The sequence below is a fragment of the Penaeus monodon genome, chromosome 11 (genome assembly GCF_015228065.2).
Source record: "Penaeus monodon isolate SGIC_2016 chromosome 11, NSTDA_Pmon_1, whole genome shotgun sequence".
NCBI lineage: Eukaryota > Metazoa > Arthropoda > Malacostraca > Decapoda > Penaeidae > Penaeus > Penaeus monodon.
The window spans coordinates 10,671,275-10,681,274 of record NC_051396.1 but is presented as its reverse complement, the minus strand read 5'-3'; the positions used below and the strand labels follow the sequence as shown (position 1 = coordinate 10,681,274).

The 10,000-nt window shown below is 41.4% G+C and overlaps 1 protein-coding gene across 1 annotated transcript in view; it reads left to right on the top strand.

The window, feature by feature from the left end:
* LOC119578448 (platelet-derived growth factor receptor alpha-like) overlaps positions 1-10,000 on the top strand; it is a 20,475-nt gene that overhangs the window by 8,764 nt on the left and 1,711 nt on the right. The window contains exons 10-20 of the mRNA XM_037926030.1: positions 1,946-2,173; positions 2,827-2,974; positions 3,229-3,331; positions 3,637-3,709; positions 4,250-4,386; positions 4,770-4,908; positions 7,862-7,934; positions 8,158-8,301; positions 8,496-8,547; positions 8,688-8,866; positions 9,605-9,710. Of these exons, the coding sequence (XP_037781958.1) occupies positions 1,946-2,173; positions 2,827-2,974; positions 3,229-3,331; positions 3,637-3,709; positions 4,250-4,386; positions 4,770-4,908; positions 7,862-7,934; positions 8,158-8,301; positions 8,496-8,547; positions 8,688-8,866; positions 9,605-9,710 (1,382 nt within the window). The remainder of the gene's footprint in view (positions 1-1,945; positions 2,174-2,826; positions 2,975-3,228; positions 3,332-3,636; positions 3,710-4,249; positions 4,387-4,769; positions 4,909-7,861; positions 7,935-8,157; positions 8,302-8,495; positions 8,548-8,687; positions 8,867-9,604; positions 9,711-10,000) is intronic.

Genomic DNA, 10,000 nt, shown 5'->3' with positions numbered 1-10,000 from the left:
AAGAAACACGAACTTGATAATGTTAGTTTGATTAAAAGAAAGCATGGTGCCCCGCTCCTGGATTGCTTAGTGCTTAAACTTATCGGAATAGCAAGCAACGTTAAAGTCTTCATACTACACAGTATGGAGAAGTGGAGGACGGAACTGACGGGCTCACGGGAATTCTTTGGGTGGCGTGCAAAGACAAGGGATATTTCAAGGTGGTAGTATCTCCCCTTTGATCTCTGTATTGTACATGGTGCCACTGCTAATGGCATTGAAGAAAGCGGCCGCTGGGTACGAGTGGAGCAAAAACCGCTTCATATGCAACCGCCTTCTGTTCATGGATGGCCTGAAACTATTTAGAAAGCATCTTGAAGAGTTTGACCCTCTGGTGCAAACGGCTCACGTGTTCAGTAAGGATGGGGGTATGGAATTTAGTTTGCGAAAATGTGGATTACTATGTGTTAAAAGAGGCAAATTAGTAACGACTTGGGGACTACATCTATTCAATATCGACGTCATGGAGGAGACAAGCGAGGGAGGGTATGAATATCTAATGCATGTTAGAGACGGATAAGATCAGAGAAGGGAAATGAAGGAAGCATTCAGTAGAGTACAGATGAAGGATGAAGTTGGTCCTTTAAGTCAAATGAAATAGGAAAAAATAAAATCACAACAATAAACACATGGGCAGTTTCTGTATTACAGTACAGTGGAGGGACACTATGGTGACTCCCGAATGAGATCCAGATGCTAGACGGGAAGACGAGTAAAATGCTGAGCATGCATAGTGAGTTCCATCCAAAGAATAACGCAGATAGATTGAACTTGCCAAGAGCGAAGGGCTGTACAAAATTAGTCGGATGTGAACAATGTACAATGAGGGAAGAAAACAACCTGGGAAACTCTTGAAAACTCTGGCGAAAATCTGTTACAAGGAAACAAGGAAATAAGAGTATTGGAAATCGTAGGCTGTGCAAGGAAGGAAGATTTCAAGAAAGCTGGAGTTGAATAAAAGTTAGCTAACTGGAAAGAGAAGATGTATGGAAAGGGGTATGGATGATAGAACAACAGATTGCGAAAAAACATGGGAACAGATGAGAAAGACAGAATTCAACGAAGAGACAGAGGCACTAATCTGCTCAAGAACAGGTCCTCAGATCCAAGTATGCAAGGAAAAATTTGACAAGACCGCAGACTCCCCCTTATGTCGGCTATGTGGAGGAAAGGTAGAGAGTATTACACACATTATAAGTAATTGTGAAAGATTGGCTCAGAGAGAAGATAAGAGACATCAAGGTTAATGTTGTTAAAATTGTACACTGGAAAATTTGTGAAGGATTCAGTCAAGCACAAATCACAGTCAGTTACGAAAGCATAGATGTGAAACTCCTCTGATATATTAACATCCAGTGTGACAGTGCCATTGTCTTAGAATATACTCATTATAGACAAGAAAAAAATGTTTGCAAAATCATTGATACTGCTATACCATGAAACAAAAAAATACACAGAAAGGACCAGAGAAAATGGAAAGTATGAGGACCTAAAAAAGGAAACAAAAAGGTTGTAGGAGACTGAAAAAGTAGTAGTTGGGGCCGTACGAACTGTGACAAAGAAATATAACGAATGTCTGGGGGAAAGACGGATACAAAACAACATCGAAATGTTGCTGTAAGCAGTCAGGATACTTAGAAAATTACTGGACTCTTGAGGAGATTCTCTAAATATCAATGATAATTATGATGATAATAATGATAATAATAATAATAATAATAATAATAATAATAATAATAATAATGATAATAATATTGATAATAGCAATGGTAATAGTGATAATAATGATAATAATAATAACAATAATCATAGTAACATCATAATCATAATTACATTTTTTAAGAAAGAAAGAAAATGTTACTGATAACAATAACAGCAGTGATAAGAATTTCTCCCACCTGTCCAGACAAGTTACTCGGCTGCGGCGCGTTTGGCCGCGTGTACCGAGCACAACTGGAGATTCCGGACACGGACGCCGCCCCTGTCACAGTGGCTGTCAAGATGGTGAAATCTCGCAAGGACAAGTTGCAACTCAGTGCCTTGCAATCGGAGCTCAAGATCCTCATCCATATTGGACAACACGTCAACATCGTCAACCTGGTGGCCGCGTGCACCAAGAACCTGCACATTAGGGGTGAGCTCTTCCGAGATTCTACCTTTCACTGTGTTTTGTATTTTTTGAATTTGGTTTCGTTCGCGGATGTGTAGTTTATAACGTGCTTTTCTCTTTAGTTTTCTTTTATAGCCGTGTATTTTCATTTTATTCTATTCTTCTATTCTATGGTATTTATTAGGAAAAACGAAAACATAGGTTATAGATTATTTCCATTGCTTTCGTCTCAAAGCGGACGACAGTAATTTGCTACAAAATGTTACTTAAGCGGCCCTTCCCCCTATAAAAAAAAGTAAACAAATAAATAAACCAACAGTAGCTAGGAGAAAAAAAGGTCACAGAACAATACGTCTCAAAAGGATTGTTGCCTCAGATTCACGTTTGGCCCGAAAGACTATTATGGTAAAACTCAGGTCAGGTTCGACTTAAAATACATTTTTAAAAAATAAGTATGGTTCCCTTTTCGCTTTGAAATCTGCGCCAGACTCTGTGGAAGAGATTTAAATACGTAACATGGAATATACACGAGATTCTCTCTACAGGCATAACACACGTTGCTATTTCTTTGACCAGGAATGAGTTAATGAGTTAATGGGTGATGGGCTAATGGGTAATAAGTGATGGGATAATGGATTTAATGAGTTAGGTAAATGGGTTGACGGTTATAATTACAGGGGAGCTGATGATCCTCGTGGAATATTGCCGATTCGGGAACATTCTGGACTTCATGAGGAGGAACCACAGGACCTTCGTGAACCAGCTCGACCCGGAGACGGACTCCATCAACCCGTGTGTGGCGCGACTGCCGCAGGAGAACTTCAGGTGAGGAAGGGCGGGATGCGTTTCGTGAGGTGTCTGAGCGTAAGAATAATTGTGGTTATTATTAGCATCAACGTCTCATCGTCAACATCGACATCAACATCAACATCAACATCAACATCAAACCACTACCCCCACCATCACAACCACCCCCACCAACCATCATCACCACCATCATCACTCCCGCCGCCACCACTACCAACCAGCATCACATCACCCTTCTTACCGCCACCTACTAACGTCACCCACGACGTCAGGAACTCCGTCGCCGACATCGTGTACATCAGCGAAGGCCGCGTAGCTTTCCAGAACGTCGACAGCAACGCCACCTGCCCTGACCTCTTCCCGACGTCTCGCGAGGTATGAGTTATGAACAGTGTGCGTAGGGTTTTCATATGACTAAGGTTGTTCTTGATGTTATGTGTTGTAATGAGATTTTTTTTTCGTATTTTTTTAAAGGTCTAGTGGGGTAGTTCATTTAGTTCATTTGCTTTTCTGTTTAGAGATAAAGTGCCTAAGCTTATCCAGGCTTATTTCCGTATTGAGTCCGAATCCTTTAGATAGATTCAAGTTTACTTGTAGAACAATTTTCAATATAATTAGATAATCATGAGAGAGTGAGCAAGGGACATTACAATCATTAGCGAAATCTTTTCCTCGTGCAGGTGCTTCTGAGCAGCACGCAGCACTCCCAGGCTTTAACCAACGTCGACTCCGAGATGAGTACTTTGACCCTGAGTAAGATGCTCTTGTTATTACTGTTATTGTTTTTGTTAGTATCATCGTAACTATTGCTGTTGTCATCATCATCATTAGTGTTGCGGTGGTAGTAGTAATATTATAGTAATAGTTCTACCATTCATAGTAGTACCTGTAGTATTGTCATCATCATAAATGAGGTTACTGTATTTGATTAGTTTCCTCCTGAAAACATGTTTGTTTCACAGGCAGCAACTATGATTAAAATTACAAACATAACCCGTGCGCATTTACAGGCATTTCCTCGGGAGAACAGTAAATGAAGTTTATTTGTACGTCATATTCCGACAACTGTAGCCTCATTCATATGAACACAAAACATTTATCCACTCCCTTTTCCATATAAAGCATCCAGTCCTTTAACTTTGAAAAAAAAAAAAACGAAAATGAGTAAGTAGAAAAAAAACTGACATCTGGCCATTACGTTTCCCTAAATCCACCACTTACCCCGCCTTCCTTCGACAACGAATCATCATCAGACGTGTTAAATCCGCCGTCCTTCCTCCGTTTCGTTGCCAGTCAGTGACACGCACAACATGGAGACCCCCAGCGCACCGTCCGACCCCGAGGAGAGGGACAAGCCGCTGTGCTCCCGAGATCTCCTGTGCTGGGCCTTCCAGGTGGCGCGGGGCATGGAGTACCTCGCGTTCAAAAAGGTATTCGGGCGGGAGGGTGGCGAATACAAGCTTTTTCTCTGTCTGTCTGTCTGTCTGTCTCTGTCTCTGTCTGTCTGTCTGATCTGTCTGTCTGTCTCTGTCTGTCTGCCTCTCTCTCTCTCTCTCTCTCTCTCTCTCTCTCTCTCTCTCTCTCTCTCTCTCTCTCTCTCTCTCTCTCTCTCTCTCTCTCTCTCACTTTTAAACTGTCCTCATTTTATAATGTAACCTAAAATAATTCCATGATAATTTCGAGATAATCTTCTCAAAAACAAAACCAATCAGTAATACAGGAATGAATATACAATTATAACAATCACACCATTTCCTTCATTTCTCTTATTTTCCCCCCCATCTATCTCCAACTTTCCCTCTCCATCTCCGAGGTTTTGCACGGCGATCTGGCAACGAGGAACATTCTGCTGTGCGAGAAGAACGTCGTCAAGATCAGTGACTTCGGACTCGCCAAGGACATCTACAAGGACGAGAACTACCGGAAGAGCAAGAATGTGAGTGCTGGGTTTCGTGGGCTGGGTTTCGAGTGTTTAGTTTCGTGTGCTGGGTTTCGAGTGTTTAGTTTCTTGGGTGGGTTTCGAGTGTTTAGTTTCGTGTGCTGAGTTTCGAGTGTTTAGTTTCGTGGGTTGAGTTTCGAGTGTTTAGTTTCGTGGGCTGAGTTTCGAGTGTTTAGTTTCGTGGGCTGAGTTTCGAGTGTTTAGTTTCGTGTGCTGGGTTTTGAGTGTTTAGTTTCGTCTGCTGGGTTTCGAGTGTTTAGTTTCGTGTGCTGGGTTTTTAGTGTTTAGTTTCGTGGGCTGAGTTTCGAGTGTTTAGTTTCGTGTGCTGGGTTTCGAGTGTTTAGTTTCGTGTGCTGGGTTTCGAGTGTTTAGTTTCGTGTGCTGGGTTTCGAGTGTTTAGTTTCGTGTGCTGGGTTTTGAGTGTTTAGTTTCGTGGGCTGAGTTTCGAGTGTTTAGTTTCGTCGGTGCTGAGTTTGAGTGTTTAGTTTCGTGTGCTGGGTTTTGAGTGTTTAGTTTCGTGTGCTGGGTTTCGAGTGTTTAGTTTCGTGTGCTGGGTTTGAGTGTTTAGTTTCGTGGGTTTGAGTTGTTCGTGTGCTGGGTTTGAGTGTTTAGTTTCGTGTGCTGGGTTTTGAGTGTTTAGTTTCGTGTGCTGGGTTTGAGTGTTTAGTTTCGTGTGCTGGGTTTTGAGTGTTTAGTTTCGTGTGCTGGGTTCGAGTGTTTAGTTCGTGTGCTGGGTTTGAGTGTTTAGTTTCGTGGGCTGAGTTTCGTGCGCTGGATTTTGAGTGTTTCGTTTCGTGTGCTGGGTTTGGAGTGTTTAGTTTCGTGGGCTGAGTTTCGAGTGTTTAGTTTCGTGGGCTGAGTTTCGAGTGTTTAGTTTCGTGTGGGTTTTGTCTAGTTTCGTGTGCGGTTTCGAGTGTTTAGTTTCGTGTGCTGGGTTTCGAGTGTTTAGTTTCGTGTGCTGGGTTTCGAGTGTTTAGTTTCGTGGGCTGAGTTTCGAGTGTTTAGTTTCGTGGAGTGTGTTTCGAGTGTTTAGGGGTTTGTGTTTGTTTCGTGTGCTGGGTTTCGAGTGTTTAGTTTCGTGTGCTGGGTTTTGAGTGTTTAGTTTCGTGTGCTGGGTTTTGAGTGTTTAGTTTCGTGGGCTGAGTTTCGTGTGTGGATTTTGAGTGTTTAGTTTCGTGTGCTGGGTTTCGAGTGTTTAGTTTCGTGTGCTGGGTTTTGAGTGTTTAGTTTCGTGGGCTGAGTTTCGTGTTGTGTGGGTTTCGAGTGTTTGTTTCGTGGGTGAGTTTCGAGTGTTTAGTTTCGGGCTGAGTTCAGTGTTTAGTTTCGTGTGCTGGGTTTGAGTGTTTAGTTTCGTGTGCTGGGTTTGAGTGTTTAGTTTCGTGTGCTGGGTTTGAGTGTTTAGTTTCGTGTGCTGGGTTTGAGTGTTTAGTTTCGTGTGCTGGGTTTCGAGTGTTTAGTTTCGTGGGCTGAGTTTCGTGTGCTGGGTTTTGAGTGTTTAGTTTCGTGTGCTGGGTTTGAGTGTTTAGTTTCGTGTGCTGGGTTTTGAGTGTTTAGTTTCGTGGCTGGTTTGAGTGTTTAGTTTCGTGTGTTGGGTTTCGAGTGTTTAGTTTCGTGTTGGGTTTTGAGTGTTTAGTTTCGTGTGCTGGGTTTTGAGTGTTTAGTTTCGTGGTGTCTGGAGTTTCGTGTGCTGGGTTCGAGTGTTTAGTTTCGTGGTGGTTTGGTGCTGGGTTTCGATGTTTAGTTTCGTGTGGTTTTGAGTGGTTAGTTTAGTGTGCTGGTTTGAGTGTTAGTTTCGTGCTGGTTTCGAGTGTTTAGTTTCGTGGTGAGTTTCGGTGCTGGTTTTGAGTGTTTAGTTTCGTGTGCTGGGTTTGAGTTTAGTTCGGCTGGGTTTTGAGTGTTTGTTTCGTGCTGGGTTTGAGTGTTTAGTTTCGTGTGCTGAGGTTTGAGTTTTAGTTTCGTGTGCTGGGTTTAGTGTTAGTTTCGTGGCGGTTTCGAGTGTATTAGTTTCGTTGTGGGTTTTAGTGTTTAGTTCGGTGTGTTTCGAGTGTTTTGTTTCGTGGTGCTGGGTTTGAGTGTTTAGTTTCGTGTGTGTGTTGAGTTTATTCTTGGCTGGTTTTGATGTTTTTGAGTTTGTTTGTTGTGGTTTCGAGTGTTTAGTTCGTTGCTGGGTCTTTGGTGTTTAGTTTCGTGTGCTGGTTGAGTGTTTAGTTTGCGATTGTGTCTGGATTTCGAGTGTTTAGTTTGTGTGCTGGTTTCGAGTTTAGTTGTTGCTGAGTTGTTAGTTTGGTAGTTTTTTTCGTGTGGTTGTGGTGTTATTTCTGGGTTTCAGGTTTAGTTTCGTGTGTGGGTTTTGAGTTGTTAGTTTGTGTGGTTGGGTTTCGAGTGTTTAGTTTGGTGGTGGTTTTGGTCGGGTTTATGTTTTCGTGGTGTGGGTTTTGAGTGTTAGTTTCGTGTGCGGTTTCGAGTGTTTAGTTTCTGGCTAGTTCGTGTTGGGTTTTGAGTGTTTAGTTTCGTGTGTGGTTTGATGTGTTTAGTTTCGTGTGTGGGTTTGAGTGTTTAGTTTCGTGTGCTGGGTTTGAGTGTTTAGTTTCTGGGTCGGTTTGAGGTTTTGGTGTTTTAGTTAGTTCGTGTTGGGTTTCGAGTGTTTAGTTTGTGTGTTGTGTTTCGGTGTTTAGTTCGTTGTTGGTTTTCGAGTGTTTAGTTTGTGTGCTGTTTTGTGTTTAGTTTCGTGGCTGGGTTGAGGTGTTCGTTTTGTGTGCTGGGTTTCGAGTGCTGGGTTTGTATGCTGATTTCGAGTGTGAAGAATGAGACGGGAATGCTTGATGGTAATGTATGATGCTTTTGGCGTTGTATGAGTTAAAGGATTGTAACTGTGGTTGTTAATGATATGGGTATTTGCTTTTCTTTCTGCCTTTCTTTTCTTCCTTTTAATTCTTTTTTTTTCTTCTTTTCTCCTCTCTCTGCAGGCGCGGCTGCCGGTGAAGTGTTCGTAGAAGCATTCGTGTGGAATCTTCTGAGCAGTAGTCGTGTGGGCTTCAGGTGTTTATACTTTCTTTGAGGTTCAGGTATTTATGTTTTCTTGGAGATTCAGGTGTTTATACTTTCTTTGAGGTTCAGGTATTTATGTTTTCTTGGAGATTCAGGTGTTTATACTTCCTTTGAGGTTTAGGTATTTATTTCTTGGAGATTCAGGTGTATACTTTCTTGAGGTTCAGGATTTATTTTCTTGGAGATTCAGGTATTTATACTTTCTTTGATTCAGGTATTTTTCTCTTGAATCAGTTTACTTCTTAGTCATATTTATGTTTCTTAATTCAGGGTTTATCTTCTTGATCTATTATCTTTCTGAGATCAGCCTGTTTACTCTTGAGAAATTTTTGAGAACTAGGTGGACCTGTGAGGTCAGGTATTTATTCTGGAGATCAGGTTTATACTTCTTGGTAGTATTTTATTTCTTGGAGATTCGTGTTATACTTTTTGAGGTAGGTAATTATTTCTGGGTAGGGTTAACTTAGTAGTATTTATGTTTTGGGATTAGTGTTTATACTTTTTGAGTTCGGATTTTTTCTTGAGTTCAGTTTTTACTTCTTTGAGGTTCAGGTATTTATGTTTTCTTGGAGATTCAGGTGTTTATACTTTCTTTGAGGTTCAGGTATTTATGTTTTCTTGGAGATTCAGGTGTTTATACCTATTTACAATCTCTCTCTCTCTCTCTCTCTCTCTCTCTCTCTCTCTCTCTCTCTCTCTCTCTCTCTCTCTCTCTCTCTCTCTCTCTCTCTCTCCCAACCTAACTACCTACCTACCTACCTACCTATCTATCTTGCTATGTATCTATCTATCTATCTATCGACCTCCTTCGCAAACAGCCTCGGGCGGACCCCCTTCCCCGGCGTCACCGTCGACGAAAATTTTGTGAAGAAACTCGAGTCGGGGCTGAGGATGGAGCGGCCACGGTTCTCCACGGCGGCCCTGTGAGTGTTTTGCTTTTGGTAGCTTTTTTTCTGTTTTGTTTTTGTTGACGTATCTTTCGTTTTTTTCTTGTTTTTGTTTGTTTGTTTTGTTTTGTTTTGTTTACTGTTTGTTTTTTGTTTTGTTTTTCTTCTTTTTTTACTCTTTTATTGGTGTTATTTTTTTTACTGTTTTTTTCCTTTTCTTTTTTTACTAGTGTTATTCTTTTTTCCTGGTGGTTTGAATTTTTATTCGTTCGTACCATCTAAGTCCTTTTTGGGTTTATATAAAAGTCGTTGGTATTGTTCGTTATCTGATTTTTTTTTTCTTTTATGTAAGTGTGAATTACCGTGAATGATGGCATTTAGGGCTTACTGGGGCATCAGCTTGATTTCAGAAATGTACATCCAGGGATTGAAAAAAGGGTCAGAACCTTCGTATAAAAGACCCGGGGCGATTTATTTTTTATTTATTTATGTATCTTTTTTTTTTTTTTTTTTTTTTTTTGGGGGGGGGTGTTAGGGGTTGATGTGACGTTATATGCCGGCAAATACGATCTTTCGCTACTAGCCTTGTTCGTATCATGAGGATTAATGATTATATAAGAACAGATACCGAGAGACAAACATACTTACAAACAACACTGCCACCGAGACTGTTGACCTCACCATCCACCGCTTCACCATAAACCAACACCATCACTAACAACCAACGATGCATAATACATAATCTAAGGCTATGTATCTCTTCCTCTCCTGCAGCTACAAGGTCATGCATGACTGCTGGAAGACAGAGCCCGAGGGGAGGCCTGCCTTCGGGGAATTAGAGAAGACCCTGAGCCGGATGCTGACCGAGGGGGACAAGGCGGTGAGGGCGTGTGGGCGTGGCTGTGTGGGCGTGGCTGTGTGGGCGTGGCTGTGTGGGCGTAGCTGTGTGTGTGTGTGTGTGGGCGTAGCTGTGTGTGTGTGTGTGTATCTATCTATCTATCTATCTATCTATATCTATCTATATCTATATCTATCTATCTATCTATCTATCTATCTATCTATCTATCTATCTATATATATATATATATATATATATATATATATATATATATATATATATATATATGTATATGAAGCCTTGCCCAACGATATATTCATCGAATGTGTAGT